General features: G+C 40.0%; 2 protein-coding genes across 3 annotated transcripts; both read left to right on the top strand.

Moving 5' to 3' along the window:
• Positions 1-416: 416 nt before the first annotated feature.
• Positions 417-7224, top strand: CENPN (centromere protein N). Its single transcript, XM_054269490.1, has 10 exons — positions 417-587; positions 1702-1747; positions 2302-2358; positions 2787-2863; positions 3905-4081; positions 4790-4891; positions 5451-5502; positions 5899-6011; positions 6628-6751; positions 7109-7224. Exons 1-10 carry the CDS (start codon positions 417-419, stop codon positions 7222-7224), a joined length of 1035 nt encoding a protein of 344 aa, XP_054125465.1.
• Positions 7225-9718: 2494 nt separating this feature from the next.
• ATMIN (ATM interactor) lies at positions 9719-21754 on the top strand. 2 transcript variants are annotated; one of them, XR_008482723.1, is made up of 5 exons: positions 9719-9912; positions 15216-15341; positions 16287-16486; positions 17430-19400; positions 19623-21754. XR_008482723.1 is itself a non-coding variant. In XM_054269488.1 (4 exons), exons 1-4 carry the CDS (start codon positions 9883-9885, stop codon positions 19258-19260), a joined length of 2187 nt encoding a protein of 728 aa, XP_054125463.1. In that variant the 5' UTR covers positions 9719-9882; the 3' UTR covers positions 19261-21754. The 2 variants fall into 2 exon arrangements, 1 of the variants encoding a protein (XP_054125463.1); XM_054269488.1 differs by having other exon boundaries at positions 17430-21754.
• Positions 21755-23026: the final 1272 nt, after the last annotated feature.

The raw sequence follows: 23026 nt of genomic DNA, 5'->3' as shown, positions 1-23026 counted from the left end.
ACTGCATATCAGAATAAGGTTTTAGACCGGATATCAGGTAAAGGTTTTTCATCCAGTGGGGAGTTGGCCACTGGCACAGGCTCCTCAGGGCAGTGGTCACAGTACCAAGCCTCACAGAGCTCAAGAAGTGTTTGGATGAACGCTGGGACTCCTGGTGGAATTCCTGGGGTGTCGTGCACAGGGCTGGGACTTGGACTCTGATCCTGCTGCATCCTTTCCAACTCAGGATATTCTATGGTTCAGTGTCTAAGTAATTTATTGCATGTATTTTAACTTGCCACTGTCTAATTCTGTAGTAGTGCTGCCCTTAGGACTGCCATCAATGTCAGCCAGTTGTGCAGCTCTGTACCCCCCTGAGCCTGCCTGTGGCTTGGTCTTACTTTCTTTAACCTTTCAGCTTTCCTGGTGGTTCCATCATGGATGAAACTGTGGCTGAATACATCCGAAGAACTGTGCTAAAAATCCCAAAGGATGAAATCAAGATGATGCTGCAGAAATGGGGCTTTCTCTCTGAGGCACAACTTCAGACTCTAAATTTCCACCAGATAAAGGACAACATTTCCCAAGAAGTTGTTCAACTCTGTGAGGTAAATTCTCTCCTTCAAAAAATGTCAGTGACATATAGGATGCATGAGAAGCATCATGAAAAAACACTAAAACATTAATCTTTGGCCACAACGCAGCCTCAAATGGCACTTTGTAGTGTGGAAAATGTAAAGCTGAGCTTGTAACACCATTGGTTTTATCTGATCTGTAGGAGTGTAGAACAGTCCTATACTAAGTATTCAAATATATCTTTTGAGCTCTAAGTTGCATATGGTAGATAAAAGCTCAGTATGTTACACCTTTAAAAAATGGGTGTATTTCTAAATTGTAAAATAAAGGTATTGATTGAGATGTCTACTCATTGCAAACTCCTGATTTAAAGCTATTTAGTATGGGTAATGATATCACTAGTTTATATCTTTTAGACTTTTAATTTTTTTTTTGACTTTCCTTGGCCAGAATTATTTCTATTCAGCACACTATATGCAAAAAAATTATATGATCTAACTCTGATTTTAGTGTACCAGGAGCCTTATAAAGAAGTTTTTAATATCATAACCCAGATGAATGCAGTTATTACTGCTACATCTTGAATTCTGTAACTTTTGTTATGATTCCCTTGAATTTCCTACTCAAAAATTGCTTACTTGGAGTGTAGATCAAACTACAGGAAAGAAACTCTTCAGTTATTCTCATAAGATGGCAAATGCCATATTTTAAAATAGCAATTTTTTCTGAAATACTTGTATCTGTAACAAATTGTGTCATGCAGTTTCTTAAAAATCCTTTCATGCTGTAGAGCATAAATAAGCAATAACCAGTATGTTAAAACTCCTGACAGTGAAATACCAGTCACTGTTGCACTGCCATAAATACCCATTAATTTTCTTTCTAATTGCTTGTACATCACACTGTAAGGATTATGTTCCTCTTGCTGCCTCTACAGAGGAACATTGAAACCTTGCTGAAATAGTTTCCATTATTGATTTCTCACAACTTGGGACCAGGTGTGGTGCCTTTGAAGAGAGTGTGTGTGCTGTGGGCTTCAGTACAATGTCCTTTAAACTACCAATACTGAGATTATTTTTCACTTGATAAACAGTGTGATCTGGCTTTCTGGACATGTAGTTCATCATGCACTCTTGTTCTTTCTAGGAAAATTCTGCAGACATCAAGCAAGCAGCAGTTCTAGACGTGATTTGTAAGTATGAAGTGAATTTAAATGATATTCATTTTTTTGAGTGAGTTGATAATGCCCTAAATTACATAGGGATGACCCTTGTGGGGTGCAGATGCATTTGAGGTAAGCACATCACATTTTAGATGAATCTTATTGGATGTGGCCTCTTTTACAAAAAGCTCAAGATAACAAAAGTATATAACTCCGAACTCCAATATCAGTCCACAACTTGTTTAGACAATAGTTTAAATCTCAATGTTTTTTCTAACAGTCTACATATCTTACATTGGGCAGTTGAGGTAAAACCCTTCCTTAAACATTGAACCCCAGGGATGCCCTTTGTTAACCACTCACCAAATTGGAAAAGAACTTTGCATCTCTTTAATTAAAAAAATCTATTTTGCTTTTATGATTGCTGTGAGTGGTAGTTTAAGAATGTTAATACATTATATTGCACTATCAGAAGTCATATTTTTGAAAGTAACCTGTCTGTAAAAGTATTGTAAAATTCTTTGTTCCTTTAATTTCTTGTTTCATAATACATTATGTTATTGAGCAATTCCTATTTTTCCTAGACAACCACATCTACCAAAACAAAAGAATGTGGAGTGTTTACCAGATGAAAAAGTCAGGTAAAATGTCTTTCCTTGCTGTAATCCCACAATTCTCAGCAATTTAATGCTGTGCTGCCCCATATCCTACATTTTAACCACTATCCTACATTTTCATGTAGTCTCATCTGGATGTTTTCTGTTGAGAGATTTTTAACATTTTACTGCAGCCTAGTATGGATTTTTCAATGGAGATTACCTTTAATGTTTTAATAATACTTTCCATTAACTTCTCCAGCAATTATACATTCATAATTACTAATTAAATAATAATCTTTTCTCTGTATAACAATCACATGGGTGAGAATTAAAATACAGCTTTTTGTATAAGGTTATGAAACTTTATTTTTTTTCTGCTTAATTTTGTTTCAGCAAAACTAAAACCATCTCTAAACTACTTGTAAACACAAATCTTATTTCTGGTTGGGTTTTTTTGTCTCATGTAACAGGAGAAGAATTGGAATATTTTGATATAACAGATTTCAAAGAAAAGTTTAAAAGAAGACTTCGGTCAGCCTTGAAAAATGTAAGAATAAATCCATTCTAAATTTGCTTCATGGCTCTGGTGTCAATATGTTGTTTTCATAACTGTTCCTCACAGTTTGAGTCAAGAATTAAATGGAATTATTCATTTGGGAATGATAGGAACTGCATGTGAAATGGGAAAAATGTATTGCATATCTGGTTTAGCAACTTCAGAATTGTGCTGGAAGGAAATGAATTGCAAGTTTGTGTTAAAATGTGACTGGCTTCAAGAAAGGCAGCATGTTGGTGGTTTTTTATCAAATCTTTGCCCAGTTTGAGGAACCTTTAGTTGCTTTAGCTCACCAGCTTCATTTGGCAAGAGAATAGAAAATGCCTCTGGCTGATCACCTGTGTCACTCCCTGACACCCAGTGGGTTCCCACTCACAACAGGAGAGGCAACAAACCCAAATCACACTCACAGCCAATCAGCTGCAGTTCACATCACTCTCATAATAGAGTTTTGCAATATTTTGGGGGTTTTGTTGTTTAGGTTTTTTTTTTTAAGTCAACCTACTTGAGTCACGATGAAAAGAAGTAAACGAGGAGCAAATCAACAAGAATAGAAAAGGGAATGTTTAGACTTTTGATTGTGTATTCTATTATATTTATAATATATAAATACTCAGGTCTAAAATGACAAGTTGATGAAAACTTTAGTTCCAAAAATGGACATGCTGGAATTATTGCCACTAGCCCTCCTTCTAAACAGACATCTTTGTGTTGTTTTCCCAAAAGAGAGATCAGTGCTTTTGTAACAAGTTATTTTCTATTTTCAACCTTCAGAAAAAAAAAGTATACTTACAGGAAGAAAAACAATATTAGAGTTTGAAAGGTAATTCTTCTTTTTATCCCATTTGTAAGGTGTTTTTCTGTGGAAATTTTATTTCAGTCCAATCCTTACACCACTTAGTGTTTTTTTTCTTATTCATGCAGTGGTATTGAATTATGCTTGGGTCTTGTTAACAGAGATGTTAAGAGATAAGAAAATGTTTATGGATACCCAAATGTGTTGGTAAATCAAAACTTTTCTATTTCTCTCAGGTCACCATCACCTTTAAGGAGTATGAGGACAATGCAATCTGGATTAGAGTTGCCTGGGGAACACCACATAAAAAACCAAACCAGTACAAACCCAGCTATGTTGTGTACCACTCACAGACTCCCTATGTCTTCATTTCTTCCTCAGTGCTGAAGAGCACCTTGCCTCTGCTGTGTCAGGTACAGATTAAAACTGCTCAGACTGACTTCCTCAGTCATATAGAGCTGCAATTGAGTTAGCTTTTAAGAGGATTGGTAAAGACACCTCACTTAACATCATTTGCTAAACTCCTTTTTTTTTTCTCCTTAGCTCATGATAAAAATGAGGCAAAACCCAAATCTTTGGATTGGTGCATTGTGAATAAATTCAGTTTATTTGGATTCTTACTGCTCCTGAATTTAATTTCTTAACTAAGTCTAAGGCAGTATTCCATTAAATTGTCTCACAGAAGTGGAAGAATATTAGATAACACTGTTAACTTCAAGAACTAAGCATATGAGCTCCTCAGGGAATCATTTCTGTGTACTTGTGATGATCAGCTTTGGTAGTGTTTTTCCCTCTATTTAGAAATTTCCTCAAATTTCTGTAGTTGTAATTCAAATATTTTATGATTCTGTTTGTTTATTTTTCAGCTGATAAGACTAGGGGACTTAGCTTGTTAATACTGCGAATGCTTTTAAATATTAAAATTTTAAATTAATTTTAAGTATTAACCTGATCTGTATAACAATCTCTGCAACATTTTTTCAGATATGAAAATCCTAGTTAAAGGGCAGTTGCTTACCTTGGAACAAAGACATCACAATGTCTAGAGATGCTATTTTTTTTACATATTAGAAAGTGATGATTAAGTCTGATGTTAAAACAATTTCAATTTTTATTTGAAGGCCCTGATTGTTGCTTCCAATTACCATGACATCGGTGAAATGGAGCTTCGAAGTCATTCTTTAAACTCCCTTAAAGATATTGTGTTTAAAAGGTATAGCCAGGTGAGCCACTTCACAAGTAAATCCTAAGTCTTGCTTTTTGTTTCAGGCCTAGTTCTCACCCCTTAGCAAGGGGAAAATTCACCTTTTCCAAGAGACCATCAAGTTAAAATAATATTGAGCTACTGAGGTGGACAGCCTTTCGTGAAGGTAACACTGCAGTGGGGATGTAATTATTTGGTATCCCATATACTCTTTATTATTGTAATTCCTGATGGCAAAACTCAGATTAAAAATAACATGAACAATTCAGTCCTAAGCTTTTTTAGGATCCTTTCATTAGGCTTCCTAGAGCCACGAGTTGAAGGCTGTTGGAATGGGTGCTTAGTCTGCTCATCCATGCAAAACTTGTAAATAGGGAAATGTTCACAAATATCCTAAGACAGGCTTTTTTTTTTTTTCCAAAATTATGTTGGCTTCCAGACTTCTAGTAATGGTCAAAATTTGGAAGATCGTTCTTCCAGAATAAGAAATAAAAGGAAATATATTAAAGTTCTTTTCAGCTAGAGGTTCTAAAAGTAGAACTGAACTAAAACAATTTTTCCTCTCTCTCTCCATTTAGAACTTCCAAACTTGCACTCCAAAACCTCTGCAAGGAGGGAATGCAGAAAATGGTATGTATAATTGAAATGTTTAAATGTCATTCCTGCTAGCTTGTGAAATGAGATTGATAAAAGGAAAGGCACATATGCTTTATTATGTTATCCATCCCTGGTGCCTTTATACTGGCTGACACTGGGAGAGGTCAGTATTTCCCATGAGTGGTACTAGACATGGAAACTAAATCCACTCAGTGCCCAGTATCTCACATTAGCTTGTGTTTTTCTCTTGGTAAGAGCTGAAAATATAAATGGTAGAGACAACTACCTTATCCAAAAAAAGACTGCAATGAATTCATTAAAATTATTATTTACAAATTTTCATTGGAATAATCTGATCAGAAAAACAGGATTGCAGCAGCTGACAATGTTGTCTTTCTGTTTTCTTTTCCCTACTCTTTTCCCCTGCAGCAGATATAAGGATAGTTGAAGAAAACAGAAGTGAGAAAGAAAGAATCCACAGACTGAACCAGGAAGTTTTTGGTAGTGGTCCCCTACCAAAACTCGAATTTGCACAATACAGGGTAGGAAAAGCAACCCATTTGATTTGGGGTTTTCTAATTTTAATGGAATGGTAGTTAGATGAAATTTCAAACTTAAAAAATATATGGGGTTTTTTAAACTTTAGGGAGGACATTTTAAAATAAATGAAGTTAAAATTCTCTGTAAGAAACAGGCTGAAATTTGATCAGAGTTTTAGATTGTGTTTCAGTCTTTCAGACCTGTGAACTCAGCATTTTGCCCTGTTTTTGTAACAAAAGTAGATTTAGGCTAGCAATGTGTTGAAGCCTAGAAATAAGGGTTATTTTAAGTACATACAAAGCTTATGCTGTGTATGACACCATAATTGACTTCTCAGTGATGCACAGGTTTTATTGCATGAACAGACAAATTGAAAATTCCAAGAAATACTTAAATGTTTTACAGTATTGCTGAACAAGCTGCTCTTGCTTTCAGCAGAAAACTGCCACATGGTGGCACCCTCAGATTTTACTACAACACTACAACATTCCTGCAGCTGGAATCATGTTATCATTACAAATTGGAAACAGTCTAATTAAATGTTTATGTGTAATATGTAATAACATAAATAAAATATATTCATTGCTTGTACTCACTGATTAAATTTTGTGTTAACAGCTTGAGACGATGTTTAAAAGTGATCCTAAATTGGATGTTTTGGATAAAAAAGAGCCATTCAGATGTTTGGTCAAGTTTTCTAGTCCCCATCTTTTAGAATCACTGAAATCCTTGGCACCAGCAGGTAAGTGTTCCAACTCTGTAAAAAATTCCAGAGTTTTAAATATTTTTGGATGGAAATACTCTGGACAGAAATTCCAGAGTTTTAAATATTTTTGCCACCTTACATTCTGCTTGTATCTCGCATAAGGGAGCAACTTCAGAGCTGGTTTAGAAAGAGAAACATAGAATAAAAATGTTACCACTTTAAAAACTTAGGTCTGAACAATTTATTCTTAGAATTACTGGTTTGTACATGGATGCTCAAGCTGTGGTTTTAGTTTTAGTGGTTTTGTTTTGTGTTTCAGTTTTATTAACAGTTATTAAAGGTAAGTAGTGCTTGAGTACAGCTGCAATTATCTGTGTCTCTCTCTCCCCCCAGGTATGGCTGATGCACCACTCTCACCACTCCTTACATGCATACCACATAAAGCTAGGAATTATTTTAAAATTAGAGAGAAAAAAGGTTTATATCCAGCAAGTTTTGTAAGCCCTTAATTTAAAATTGATTCATGGAGAAATATGCAACTCATTTATTACTGGTATTAATCTAAATCATCATAAGATATTTAAAAATAAGTTATTCTTTCTTAATACCCTAAAGTTTTTTCCATAATATGGCTCTGCTTGAATTATTTTTCCACAGCTGTCTTTAACAGAAGTTAGCCTTAACTAATAAAAGCTAGTTGCAAAGTTTAAACAGAGATGATAGTTATTTTCAATTTAAATGTGATGACTGCACTTAACTGTATTTTAATATTTGTGAAGTTATAAAGGCACAATAATAGCTGTAGCTATTCAGTTTGCTATCATAGCTGTAGATGGCTACAGTATTCCAGTATTTCGTATTTTGGACAGAGCACCTGCCCTGTTTGGGCCATGGGAACAGCCCCTTTCAGATGGGTGGGGCTCCCTGGCAGCACCTCAGGCATGTTTTTATCTAAGTAGAAAAATTGTATTCTGAGACTATTCCAGGGCATGGGGGAGAATGGACTTTTGGAATGCAGATGTCAGCACCAAGCTGCCATCCAGCTTTAGGAGGGATTCATTAATTCACCTTCCAAATTCTCACCAAGGGCAACAGCCAGTAAGAAACACCTGAAAATCTGCCTGTTGCTATTCATGTCTTAGAAAATTTTGTCTCAGAAGAATACAATGGAAGAGGCAATATTTTCTTTTGAGGAACTTAAAGGTTGTAGGCTATCTCAATGTTTGATCCTTCTCAAATCCTTGCCTGCTGCCACTGGATTTTTGCTTGGGAACAAAGTTTATGGAATTGAGATGGCAACAGTCTGAAGAATCATTTAAAATGTACCAGTTTTTACTTTTAATTCTGTTCTCTGGATTGTTTTGTGTGCACTTGGTGTATATAGAATATCCAATATACTTTCAATATCTCAGTGTACAGAAGCAGCCATATTTCCAGAGGTTGTATGGGCATGTTTTTTGTTGTAGACTGTAAATAAATGTGTAAATTAAGTCATTTCATGAAAATTTGTTTGGCCTGACTTGAAAACAATACTTACCACATACAGATTTTTGGTTTGGTTTTCAGCATCTCTATACCTCACACATGAAAATGGCTTTAGGACTATCTGCTAGTGCTAGTGGATTTTAGGAATTCCACCTGTGTGATTTAAATGTTGATTTGACAAAGTACTTAACATAATGTTAGGATTGTGGAAGAATTCCAGGTTTGGTGTGACAGACATTAAGAGCTGGCTCTTACCATATTCCACCATACTTCCAGGATTCAGGTCCATTAAGATTCCAGCATGTATTTCACTCTGTGCAACTTGTTCTTCATAATGCTCTCTCCCAAATAACCTAAAAGCCTGAGAGGGCAGTGATTTACCATCAAGGTAAAGTTCCCAAGTGCTCTAGAACACTGCGAGTACCTGGCCTGCTGCCTCTTGTTTCTGGGAAAGGCAGCCTCCATCCCCTTTTTAGTATCTGATTTTCAGAGATGTTTTATCTCTTAACTTCCTGTAAGCAGGGATATTCCAGGAACTACACAGCATTTCCAGGCAAGGAGGTGTGCATTTATTAATTTGTCAGGAAACATTTGCAGCTCTGGGGTTCCTTCTTGCTGAGCAGGTGTCCCCATGGAGGAGGTGAGAAGGGGGAATGTGGAGACCAGTCTTGTCTTCCCCATTCCAGTTGGTCTGTTCCAGCAGTTTGGAAGTTCTGGATTGGATTAGATGATGTTTAAATGTTCCTTTCAACCCAAACTATTCTGTGCTGTCCCCAAGCAGCAGAATGCCTGCCGCTGAGGGCACAGGGGCTGCAGAGGAGCACACATCCTGGGGCTACACCCATGGCACAGCTCTTACCCGAAGTCTGGTGTGCATCTTTTCCCTTAACTTGACCAGCTCTAGGGGAAAAACCTCTGAGTGTTGTGTTGGTGATTCCAATATCAGGAAATCATAGAATATTCTATGGGACCCACAAGGCTGCTCAAGTCCAGCTCCTGCCCAGGACACCCCAACAATCCCACCCTGTGACTGAGAGTGTTCTCCCGCTGCTCCTGGAGCTGTGTCAGGCTGCTGCTGTGACATTCCCGGGGGTCTGTTCCGATGGCCGTGCTCTGCATGAAGAACCTTCCCCTAATCCCAGCCCCACCCTCCCGCCGGGGCTTCGGCCGTTCCCTCGCGTCCCGGCCCTGACCAGCGGAGAAATCGGTGCCTCCTCTCCACTTCCCGGTGCAGCACAATCACCGGAGCCCCGGAGCGGTGTGCGCCGGCCCGGGGCCGTGCCCAGGCTGCCCCTCGCCGTTTGTCCCGGTGCGCCGGGTGCGCGCTTTGTGCCGCGGGAGCGCGCACGGGCCCGGCCGCACCGCTCGCAGCCGCCGCCGCGGGGCGCTGAGGGCCGGGGGCGGGGCCGCGCCACGTGCCTCATGAATATTCAGCAGCGCCGCCGCCGATTGGCCGCCGCCCCCGGAAGCGGAGCGGGGCCGGAGCAGCTGACAGCAACATGGCGGCGGCGGCCGGGCGGCGTGGCGGGGGCTTGGGGCGGCCCCCCGCGCCCGTGAGGGACGTGCCGCCCGCCGGGGAGCTGGTGCGGCCCTCGGTGACAGAGCTGTCCCAAGTGCGGACCAACATCCTGTGCACCGTGCCCGGCTGCGGGAAGGTGCTGCCCAACAGCCCGGCCCTCAACATGCACCTCAGCAAGGCGCACCCGCTGCAGGTACCGCCGTGAGGCCGGGCCGGCCCCGCTCGGCCCCTCACCGTGCCGCCGTGGCTCTGGCTGGCGCAGCGCCGTGTTCCGCCCCGGGGCCTGCGGCCGGCTCGGGGCCGGGGGGCGGCTGCGGTGTTGGCTGTGCTGGGTTTGGTTGGTAGCGAGGCTCAGGGGCGGTGTGATTCCCACCCCGAGAAGGACCGGGATTCTTCCCGGAGGTTCTGAGACAGTTGGGGTTGTTCAGCCTGGAATGGAGGGTGTGTGGGGTGACCTCATTGAGGCCTTCTGGCACCTGGAGGGAGCTCACAGAAAGGATGGGGACAGGAGCCTGGAGTGGCAGGACAAGGGGGACGGGTTCAAATGCAAAGAGCAGGTTTAGGTCAGATATTAGGGGGAAGTTCTTCACTGTGAGGATGGGAAGGCCGTGGCACAGGTTGCCCCTGTGTGTGTGAAGTGTCCAAGGCCAGGTTGGACGGGGCTCAGAGCAACCTGGCATTGTGGAAGGTTTCCCTGCCCATGGAGCAAGATGATGTTCAAGGTCCCCTGTCAACCCAAACTGTTCTGTGATTCCAGGTGGGAATAATGAAGTGTTTCTCGTTGTCTTTTGTTTAAATTTCCCCTCGTGAAAGGCCCCTGCAGGTCCCTGTATAAGTACAAAAGTGTGTATGTGAATGGGCTGGCCAGTTGTGTTGAGGATTCCTCTAAAATTACTTACAGAAAATAACCGATTTTGCACATTTTTGTAAACATACCATAGGCAGTTAGGAGTTCTTTGGGACACAGCTTCTGTTGTTTTACTTGCTTATCACCAATCTTTCTGCAGTAAGACTTTAAAGCCCCACTTGTGAGGTGCTGTGCAAACATGCAGCATTTCCTAACCTTATCAGCTGGCAAACCATCTCCATCCCAGCGCCGAGGGCTGTTATGCTGGGGTTTTGTTTGTTTTTTTTTTAAATGTCTGAGCTAAAAAAAACCCCAGCAAAACAGATGGATGCCATTTTGGAAACAAGCCCTCATTTCCATAATACTCCTGAGCTAAGCATGTGCTGGGGAGGAGGAGAAGCACAGTTCAGCAGGCACACATTGAGAGTGGGCCTTTTGGAAAGATATCCTTGCTTTTCCCAAAATTGTAATGCCAAGTGTGCAAGGACAAATTATATTCCTGGAAAACTTCAAATGCGGCATTCATAGCTGCATTCTGAAAGTGCAGCCTCAGTGGGTGAACAATGAACATCCCTGTTCTGTGAAATGGCTGCAGAGTCAAGCGTGGGTCACACGTGCTCCTTGGTGAGGAACAAAAGGAAATAGTGTCAAGTGTACTTGCTGTCTTGTGTCCCTGGGATGTTTTCATTTCATTTCCTATACCAACCAGCAGCTTCACTGTGTGTTATGTGTTAGATCTCACATGTCTGTGTGGGGGGAGGTACAGCAGAAGTTCCAAGTGTTCTTTAGGGTCAGCAGAGTCATTTTGGTTGTGAGCTGATGCTCTGAGCGTGCAGTGCAGCTGGTGGGTTACATAACTCAGGCTATGATGGGTGAGCAAATGCTGCTTTCTCACCCAGCTTGCTGTTAGCCACCAGTGTTTGTAGAATTAGAGCAGCTCCATACACCTAATTACTGAAGCTGGGGATAGCTTGGAGTAAATACTGAAATGTGGATGAATGCAGACTTTCAGAAACTTCTTGAGTTGTTTCAAGGGCATTGTAATTGAGACTAAAATGTTGTTGAGGTTTAAGGGAGACAAAATACTTTAATATTGGTATTCCCTTTTAAGAGGTAGCTGATTTCCCAGATAATAATAGTATAGTAGATTGCATTTATTAGTGAAATATTAAAATAATGAAGAGGCAACTTGGCAAATGAGATGGTAAGAAGCTATTGGAGAAGGAGAGTACACAGTACTCCTGAAGAGAAGGGAGGATGACTTGGTTAATTTTCATTAATAAAAGTAGCACCAGTAGGGTGTTTTTATATTAAAACCCAAGAGGGATTGCAGTGGCAAAGAAAGGACATTTACATAGAGACTGCCCTGTAAAAGCAGAGTCAAGTGCAGCAGTACCAGGTTTTAGTCTTGTGGAGTGATAACAAACAGTTTGATCAGCTCTGGTTTGTAACAGAAATAACCTGAGGTGGGAAACACTTGCAAAATAATTTGGTTATTATTATATTAATGCACATGAATGAGCATTTAGGGTAAAGCTGCTGTGAAAAGGGCAATCCTAAAATATGGCAGAGGGATATTCTGTGTCAGTACTGTAGGGTAAGAATCTGATTCCAGTAAGTTAAAATGAACTGGGAGATGTGTAGAAATAACTGCTAAGGGTGACTAATGGCAACTGTGTCTGACAAAGGGAAATTAGAAATCTTTGGCTTGTTTTGCCTAACAAAGAAGATACGAAGTGTTGATATATAATTTTTTTGCCTCCTTGACAGAGGATAAGCTAATTTAAGAAATGAGAGTAGTGGATATAAACTTGAATTTTTCATTTTAATTCTTTGGTCTTTTGGCTGTGTTATTTTATGGGAAACGACAGGAGTTTAGTTTAAGATGAAGCTAGAAAAGCTCATGTAAGGGAGAGGATTCTGTGGATTACTGTGATAACTGGGAGGGTGTAGTCAGTGTGAGCTGGAAGGGGAGCACACCCTTGAGGTGAGTTACTCAGGTACTGCACTACCACAATGATTGTTATCATAGGAATAAATGCACTTCTCTCCATGTCCTATTTAGTAAAGAAATGATTGAACTTCTGCTGCAAAACCCCCATATTTTAAATACTTGACTACAGTCTACTGCAGCATCATTTCAGATTAATCCTTTGGAGTAAGCCTTTCTGGGGCAGGAAAGTGAGACGTCACTAAGTTCACTTTGACTCAGTCTGCAGCAGGGACTGTTAATTCCTGCCTTCCCAGTTGGTGTCACAAGCCATGGCAGTGTTCCTTACACTGCAAGTGTCTGCACTGGGAGAAGTTCATTGCACCAATATCTACCAATAATTGTGGTGGGTGGATGTTGTAGAAACGTGGGACAGAAAATCAGATGGGTAAGGAAGGAAGCTGTGAGAATGTCTGAAACAGGTCTGGCCAGGTGGGCTTTGAGAAGATGCAGGATTAACCATTTAGAGCCACAAGGACTTGGGAAAGGTCAAAGCAGGATTACTGACCATAAACAATATCTTATATGTGTAGAGTATGTCTCAGCTTGTCACAACTAAAGTGTTGTGGTCTTTGCCACTAAAGGCTGTGTTCCAGCTGTTAAAAAGGCATTTTACTGGTGTCTGTAAAGCTTTTAAACACTTGGTGTTATTCTATACCTTAGTGTTTCAGTCATTTTAAATAACCTGACTGAGGTTTACCTGTCAAGTGGCTGAACACGTTTCCCATATTGCCCTGTCAGTTGTTGGGCTGTGATGTTAAATATAACACATTTAATAACTTTTTATTTAGGAATAAGTAACTCCAATTGCCAGTTACTCAGCATGTTGGTATCATCTGCAGTGGGAGAGGCCAAGCATAGCTTTGACTTAAAGGCAGATCTTTTTTCATGAGGACTTTGACATGTGATGAAAGTGTTCTGTGTAAAGTCAGGGTTAAAAAGTGGAACTGGGGCTGGAGCAGCTAGATTTCTTTGTGTCATGTTCCTGTTTAGGGCAGTGGCTCTGGGAGGTACAACAATAGTCACAGTGATGATTCAGCAGAGATAGAACAGGCCTGTTTGTGAATGGGCTGTCCACAGGGAAAACTGCTGTACAAGGTGCTTAGAAGGTAAAAATGTTACATGAAAAGTCCCTTTTTAGAGACTTATTCCAGGTTTTCTTGATATGGCAGGTGATCATTTTGGTCAAGAGGCTCTAAACATTGCTTGTTTGAGTCTGATATGTCATTGATAAAAATGAACTTGTAACGGTGGCAGCAAGTAGCAGTGTTGTGTGGAAATACAACTGAAATGTTGCTTGAAGGGATTACATTTTACAGATTATTTTATCTTAAGAGGTGATTTGAGGGAATACAAAATCATTGAAATATCCCCAGCTTCCTGAGGTGTAAATGGACTTCAGAAGCATGGCATGGTGGCTGAGGACAGCATTGTTGGGTGGTGAGTAACTGCAGGTGGGTGAGGTGGGGGTGTGGGCAGTGAAGCCCTTTGGGCCCTGGCACTGAGGTGCACACTTGGTTTGCCTCACACTGTTGTGCTGTTGTGCTTTGTGCATTCTCTGTGTTTGGTGTAATTGTGTAAACAGCCCCAGCTGGAGATCTGCCCACAGGGGTAGTTAGGGAGTGCCTGGTGTGAAATCAACCTTCCATTACTGACTGTGCTAAGGAAAATCAGGTGCAGAGTTCAAGCAGGGCATGGTCCCATTTCTTCCCTGAAAAATCATCTTGGGGATGCCATCATGGACTGCACTAACTGCCTCTGGGGACTGTGTTTGGCCCCAGTTCAGCCTCAGCATGGAAGGAGACTCACAGCTACTCTGAGCATCAGATTTTAAATAGTTCACTTTTAAGTTTTTGCTTAGACACAGATGCCTGATGCTTCCACCGAGACCATTTCAGCTAGGGTATGTCTAGAGGTATATGACTTGTCTGGTTTCCATGCCAGAAGGGATTCTATGTGGTTGAACAATCTGGACAATCCCACTAATATGTCCTTCTTATATGTACTTTTGAGGTCCTCTTTGAGCAAGTTGTGTTGTTTTCTTCATGTGAGGGTCAGTGAGACAGCTCACATGGATGCCTGAATAGATTGGTCACTCAGTGTTTGGAGGGTCAGAATTACCATACCAGTTGTTTCGTAGACTTTAGTGAGATTTGGTTCATGATCTAAATTAAGTGGCAGAGCATACTTGGCACTTTTCATTTTTATTACAAGTAAACTCTAAACAGTGCTAAGAGAATTCCAGCATCAAGGAAGTTGTGTTTCAGTGACTGATCTTAATGGAGCTTCACATTCTGTGCTACTAACAAGTAACACCACATTGAATCAGCAGTCTAGGGTAGTATCTGTATGGAAATTTTTTTTTTTTTTGCTCAAATAACAGGAAACATGGGACAGGGAGTGTCTTGGTAAAAGTAAATAGTACAGTACCACTGCTCCATAGAGCTTGTTGTAATTGCACCTGTAATTTTGATAGGATATTTGCAAAGTGGCATCCACACAGGGCAAAAATTCCATTTGAACTTTCAAATCACATAGGAAAGTGCCTCCAACTCACTGTGTAAACTCAGTGAGTCATAGTCATTGATGTTTATTCTGAATGTTGTCTTGAATATGCAAACCTGTAGAATTGTCAACTTCTCAACTGGTTCTTTTTCAGGATGGAAAACTTAATGCACCAATAAGGAAGGGTTTGAAAACTTCACAGAAATTCTACTGCTGTCCTATTGAAGGCTGCCCTAGAGGACCAAACAGACCATTTTCCCAATTTTCTCTTGTAAAACAGGTATTCCTGTTTCCTGAAGTATTTTCACACTGATTTAGTCCACTGTCTCTACTCCAGAGAATGTGCACTTTTGCATACAGATACGAGCATAACCTCTCTGCACATAGCAGAGGTTAGAGAACAAGTGCACATGTGATTCATGAGTTTGCATGTTTGCATGTTTATATTTGAGGACTTGAACCTTTTGATCAGACAGATGCCAGTAAGTTCTTCTAAACTAGATCAGAGCCCCTCTCCACAAATGAAATAGATGGAGAAAGATTAAAGGAGAGGGGGAAAGAAATCTCAGTAGCAACTGATGAAGGTTTTAACTGTGGCTGATGCTTTTAACTGCTTTTTTCAAGTGGTCAAGGATTAAGAGCTTTTCTCTGCTTTAATACCAAAATGCATTTGTTTACTAGTTAACCTGTTTAAGGAAACATCTAAGACTTGTTTCTGCAGTAGTGAGCAAAAAGAGCCCTGTGCTGCACTTGGTTACCTGTGCTGAGCTGGGGTTACCTGGAGGAGCTGAGTGGCTGGCACTTGGTGCCATAGATGAAAAGGAAAAATTCTGGTGTTTGCTCTGGTGTTGACCTGTGTGACTTGAGATTATTTGCTCACTTGTACATCCTCAGGAGCAGGATGTAGCACAGACTTACTGTGCTCTTTGGGCAAGATTGATCTGTAGATTTATTGATGTCCACAGGAATCCTGCAATGGCATTAGAATGGGGAGATGTTTATCTGTGTTTTTAAGATGCATGTAGCATCAGCAGATTTGCAAACTTCACATTCTCTCTATTGACTTCGTTAAATTTATTTGTAGTAACACTTTAAAAAAATAATTAATGCTACACTTCAGTGCTACTTAGCAACTAAAAATTGCCGATATTTTCTTCCCTAACCGTGATTTTCTTCTTTTAATCTTCACTGAATGCTAATGTTTACTTTCCCTTGTGTATTCTAGCACTTTATGAAAATGCATGCTGAAAAGAAGCACAAATGTGATAAATGTAGTAACTCCTATGGCACAGAATGGTATTTGAAACGACACATAGAGGTCTGTGGCAAGACTTTCCAGTGTACTTGTGGGTGCCCTTATGCCAGCAGAACAGCATTACTGTCTCACATTTACAGAACTGGCCATGAAATCCCTGCAGAACACAGGTAAAAGTGAAGCAGTGAAAAAATGATAATTCATCACCAAGTCCTGTGTGTCTTGTGATGCCTTTTTGTCTCCTTTCTGTTGATTAAATAGGAAATTAGGGTCATGTTGTTTTAGCAGTTTGCAGTTTCTTTGTTGCTTTTAGGAGTTTCTGTTTTGTGGAAGGCAGTGGTGGTCATCTAATCAGTAAGATCTGGTTTCCCCACAGAGAAAACAAAAAGTACTGATGACACTGCAGTGCTTGGCATAAATGGTGGTGGTTCTTGTTGCATCTGCTTTTCCAGTTCTGTGAGAGTAGACATGATTTGGAGATATTTATAGCTGGTAACTGAGGTGTGGAATGCAGCTCAGGTTACTTTCTTGTACAGTCTAGTCATTGTTGCGATTGTTGGTGGATGTATTTTTTACCATCTATGTTTAGATTTATAGTTTCAATATATCCATATATTTCATAAAGGGCAATCTACTTTCTGAAGCCTAGCCTGTCTTTAAGGTTCAGCTGCTGCAAAATTTAAGTTTTCTGTGAAGAATTGCTCTTTTTTATCTTCTATTTGCATGAGAAACCATTACCTGTACACATATTGTAAGAGCTCTGTCCCTTCAAGCCTCACTCTGAGTCAGTGTCACAATAACACATTAAAAGTCTTCAAATCAGTGTGCTTAATGTGAGAGGGGAAGACACCATCTAAACTTGCACATCCATTTGGAAATAGGTCTCCATAAGGGGTAGTGTTTATTCTTATTTAAAATGAGAGAGTGAGGAATGACATTTAGCAAAATTGAACTTCGTGGAGTCTTTTTATGTTTTAATCTGGATTAATTGTCTTCTCGTGTCCAACCTCATCTGTGACTTCAGTTGGTATTTTCAATGCAGTGACTCAAAAGAATGGAAGGCAGATGTTCTGTGTTGGAAAGAAGTATAAATTATTGATCTCATGTTCACAGGGATCCTCCTAGTAAGAAAAGGAAAATGGAGTCCTCCGTTCATAATCAGCAGTTGGCAGAGAAGGCAAACAAAGCATTCAGCAATACCCGCAGTACTGCTCCTGGCACTCAGGAATTGGAGTCCTCTGAAGTGAAAGTAGCCGCCTCTCTTGAAGGCTCCTGCAGTTCTAACTTCACAAACCAAATGCAGCCAAAATGTGCACCAAAGATGCTTTTACCCAAGCCCAAGGTGGCTTTGGTTAAACTTCCAGTGATGCAGGTTGCTCACTTGCCTGTGTATGTATCTGCAACAGACTCTTCTGTCAAACCTGCTGTAGTGGCTGTTGATAATCAAGGTTCTGTTGTAAGTACTGTTCATTTATTGCCTCAGTCTATAGGAATCCTGATTCCAGCCCTGGAGGCAGAAACACTTGTATTTAAAGACACTATGCCTGTTTCAAAGGTGACAGCTTCTGGTGATCGGGAACCAGTAAGTACTGGTGTACAAGTTGAATTGGACAAGGTGACATCAAATAACCCAGGACAAGAGCTGGGGAATGTTTGTCACAAGAACAAAATTTCTTCAATAAATATACAGACTGACTTATCTTACATCTCCCAGAGCTTTGTACCAGCTGCAGCCTGGACTCCCAATTCTTCTGTGTCCTCTTGTTCTCAGACAGATCTGTCATTCAGTTCCCAGGTCTCATTACCCATCAGTGTACAGACACAGACACTGCTGCCTGCTTCCAAGCTGACTTCATCCATAGCTGCTCAGACTGATGCTTTCAGCCAGGGCTGTTTTCCAACGTGTGGCATTTCCAGAGAGACTCAAACCAGCAGGACACAGGACTGTATTGATGGAAGGGTACAGATGGACCAGGCTGTAATGTGCAGTGACATTTTTGACAATGTTCCTTCATCATACAATGTTTCTACTCACATTGAACTTCCAGAAAACAATTTAATGCCTGCAAATATAGATCAAACCTTGCTGCAGAGAAGTAGTTGCAAGAGCCTGAATCAGGATACAGTTAAGTCTGAATCCCTTATCAGCTTCAATACACAGACTAATATACTTCCATCTCAAAATACAACAGATAATCAAACCCAGACAATGGACCTGCTAAGTGATCTGGAAAACATTTTTTCAGGAAACATGTCTGGCCAGACCCTGGATAATCGTGGCCTTTTGTCTGAGACGAGTTCTAATGCTGACACACATCTTCCATCTGCTCCATCACAGAGCACAGGGATAGACTTCGACATTGAAGAGTTCTTTTCAGCATCCAACATCCAAACTCAGACTGAAGAGAGTGAGCTTGGTACCCTGAACTCTGAGCCAGTTTTGGAGTCACTGGACATTGAAACTCAGACTGATTTCTTATTTTCAGATAGTGCCACTCAATCCTATAACTGCCGAGGCAATTCTAACTTCTTAGGTTTGGAGATGTTTGATACACAGACCCAGACAGACTTGAATTTCTTTTTGGACAGTACTACCCATCTGCCTTTAGGAAGTATTCTGAAACAGTCCAGTTTCTCAATGAGCACTGACTCATCTGATACAGAAACCCAGACAGAAGTATATATGGCTACTAAAAACACACCTGCTCAGAATATTGAAAGCAAAGTCCAGCTCAGCAGTGCTGAGACCCAGACTATGGATAGCTGCTTTGAGAATCTGGGGAGTTTATTCCTTACCAGCAATGAAACACAGACAGCAATGGATGACTTCCTTCTGGCTGACTTAGCCTGGAATACAATGGAGTCCCAGTTCAGTTCAGTAGAAACACAGACCTGTGAAGAGCTGTGCTCCTTGTTCCAGAGCTCTGACAAGCCCAGCCACTGAGTGCTACATAATAGAACTGTTTCTTGTGGTTTGAATTTAACTTATTGGGGTGGGAGAGATGGCTTTACCAAGTGATCCACTTTGCATTGTTGAATGTACTTGTCACGAGCAGTCAACCTAAGAGACTTTTCATGCTGAAGGTACTCTATTGAATATGTAACTTTACATAAACTATGTGTGTATAAATAGAGGGGAAAGGGGGGGCTGTAACACGTTAATGTACATTTGAACCTTAAAAAATTATGTGGTGCCTATGTTTTTTCCTCAAACTTCTTTATGAAGCTGTTACTGCTTTCATCTAAGGGGAAGAACTTTTAAAGTTGTTCTCTATATCTCTCTCTCTATTCCTGGCTTCCATGCAGGGTTCCAATGCACTGGACCAAAACCCTGAGCTGTTCAGTTGAGATGCTTCCCTGAACTTACGGGGGAGGATTCTATTAGTGTAAGCTACTTCTGTTTACTTTTTTTAGTAGCTTGTATTTTAAATCCGGCATGAACATAATCAGCCCTATTGTCTTCTTTTACTTTATGCCTTCACAGCTCTTTCTCCTGCATAAGCTGACATTTTCCAAATACCTATCCAACACACTAGACACATAGAGATTCTTGAATTGTTGAAAATATTTATTATTAAACAAGTGTGTAGAAAGCAGTATTTTTTTTTCCCTGAGTGGCACTGATGCTCTTTGAAGGGTAGGAAAAGAACTTGGAATTCATAATTGTAGGGAAAATTAGTATGTTGTCCTTTTAGCTAGTGTAATACATGGGACTAACATTTTTTAGAGTCTTCAGAAGGGATTTGCTTAAATTATTTCTGTCTTGAAGAAGCAAATGTTACAATGTGTGTGCCTCAGAGACTGGAATAATTTGGTTTTGCTGAAATTCTCCTAGCTTTATTGAGATACGAGTTCAGAAATGTTACAGTGGTTTACTACCTTAAGAGAAATCTTTAAAAATGGACAATTAAATTCCTTAAAACACTCACCTTGACTTCTGGTTTTGGACTTCCTGCTTCCAAAGAGAGTTGGAATCCATTCAGCAGAGCTGGGAGATCAGCTCACAGAAGCCCTTGCAGAACAGCTCTATCTTGCTTTTGTACTTTGATCTGCAGCCCTCAGTTCCTGCAGCTTTCACAATTTCCCAGAGTATAATCAAACTCACACAAACTGATTTTTCAGAGAAGAATCATATGACCTCTTGGCACCTTTTTTTTAATGTTTTGGTTGCCCCTCATGCCACTGTTTGCAGTATTTTCATTTACATTAAGCCAGTTGTGAATGTATGTTGGAATTTGGCCTTAAGTAATTTTTATCTCTTACTCTATCTGTGAAATGTAGGCCTCTGGTTTTGTACTGGACAGGTTTTAGTTTTACTGTAACCTTAAAGGAAAGCTCTTTGTGTCAAATTCCTGAGCCTGTAACAGACTTTACTCCTCCATTGTTAGAGGAGAGGTATTGGCTGCAAATTTACTGTGCAGCCCAGCAGCAAATGTATGTCCAAGCCTTAGGTTTTGAGGACTCCCTGTGCTTTGTGTGCATATTCTCAGTTCAAGAATGTGGGAGTTAATTTACTCATCCATTGCAGCCAGCTTGTTTTTGTTGCAGATGAGCAATACCTTTCTTTTTTCCTTTTTTTTTTTCCTTTGTGTTTTCTTAATACTCTTTATATTGCCATGGTGAGTGTCTTTACTGAAATAATCTCTTCAGATTCATCCTGAAACTCATATTTTCCTCCTGAAACCCCATCTGTGTTGCCTGTTTGATTTTTCAACATTTCTAGGTATGATTTCAGACACTTCCAGTCTGGCTGAAGAAACTGCAGATGGGAATCTTGCAGTTCCTCAGGAGAAAGTCACTCTGCTGTGGGGAATGCCCCCAGGTTTCACGATGTCTGTAGAGTTCTCATCTGAAGGGTGGGATATCTTTAAAGAAGGAAGGCCTCACTTGTAATTTTGTTTCTTGTGAAGAAGACTGACTCATATTTACTTGCCTACTTTGAAACTGAGATAGAAGATAAAGAACAAAATTAAGTTAATTTATTCTATTGCAATATCTTTCTGGTAATGTTGCAACTTCTGATTTTGAAGTGTTTTTCCTTCTCCTTCCTTCCCCTGGCTGGAATACCAGAGAATGCTTCTTCATACCCTGATTTCTGTGTTTGCCATGTGCAAGTTGTCTGTACTGACACGTGAAAGTGAGGCAGTCACTATAAACCTGGTTTGGGAAAAGGGTATTTTCCACAGCTGTAGAAGCTGTTCATTACCTCTGAATTTAGAAAGTCAGCCTTTACTCTGCAGGAGAAGGAATCTTGGGTGCTGAGGAGCAGAATTACTGGAGAGTTTGAATTGTAGCCATCTGAGAGAACAGCGAGGTTTAAAGTACTTGGAAACTAATTTACAAATTAGAGTGATAATTGCCATGTTATTGTGTAAGCCAAAGCCCTTAGCATCAGGGACTGTCAGGAAAAGACCCAAAAGTTTGTGTGATTATAATGTAATCATTACCCAGTTATTGTAGTTTTTAATTAAAAGTCTTTTTGAGATTTGTGTATTTTATTAGAACACTTAAATCACAATCCTTTCACTCATTCTATTTGTTTAAAACAATTTGCATTTTGATTAGGTGAACACAGTACTACAACTTGAAGTCATTTATTGAAAGTGCAGTATTAAGAAATTATTAAATGTCTGCACTGTCTTAGGAAAGATGAAATTAACTTCTGACCAAAATTAACTTCTTTCTTCACTAATTTGGTTCTCCATAAATTATTCATTAAAGTCATAATAAAATTATTCATTCAAAAACAGGTTTGGATCATGTATGTCTGGCATATGTCACTCAGTTTGGATTTATTAAGTACTTTTGTGAAAATGTGAGGACTGCAGCCAGACTTCATAGTTTGGTGAATCCCACAGAAAACTTCATGAAACCTGATCTGAAACACTATTGCTGAATGTTACAAATTCTTCACATTTAAACAAATTTTGAAAAAGGCTGATTTTCTATTTTTGCCTTTGTTATAAAATAAACTTCAGCCACAACTATTTCTGGGTAGAACTAAAATGATACTTATCTCCCTTTTTCTGCAGTTTGTCTCTGATTTGATTTTCAAGGCACTGTATTGTAAGTATTGGTCAGCAGTGACTTCCTGCCTCACTCTTTTTTGTATCCTCTATTGCCATTAAAGCTGCTATACAGAAAGTAACATCAGATTCCCTGTAGCCTCTTAGCACATTTTTTTATCTGGAAGTGATACTAATGTTATGTGTACTTACCCTTTGTGTTTCCTGCTTAATTCTGTTAAGCTGTGATTGCTGGATCTTGATCTGGATGCCTGTGTAACACTATTATAAAATTGAATTAGTACTTTTGTAGTTTCATTTGTGCTTTTCTTTAATATATAAAGAGTCAAACAAAAGAAACAGCAGATTTGGAACTTGCACTCTGGAGAACATAAGCACAAATGAGCTGAAAAATTAAAGGTCTGTCTTGTTGCCTTCCATATTTGTTTGTCAGAATGCTAAAGGTTTGTCTGACAGTAGATGTTTCCTCTTCTTGCAGCTTTATTTGTGTCTATTTCTGCTAATACACCTGTAAATACTTTTTGTTGTGGGTAGGGAGGGAGTCCTCCCCAAAACTTTGTGTTGGCCTAGAAAAATTGGTAGTTTTAAGTCAGAGTTTGCTAATGCTACGTATTCTTAGTTATGCAAAGCTGCTTGAGTTTAGAAAATTCTCATTTCCAAAGGATATGAAAGCATTAAAAAATG

Source organism: Melozone crissalis, unplaced genomic scaffold, assembly GCF_028551555.1.
Source record: "Melozone crissalis strain CALT ecotype California unplaced genomic scaffold, PUWL_Pcris_2 ptg000007l_1, whole genome shotgun sequence".
Lineage (NCBI taxonomy): Eukaryota > Metazoa > Chordata > Aves > Passeriformes > Passerellidae > Melozone > Melozone crissalis.
Note: the sequence above shows the minus strand (reverse complement) of the source record. Positions and strands in the feature narration are given on the sequence as shown.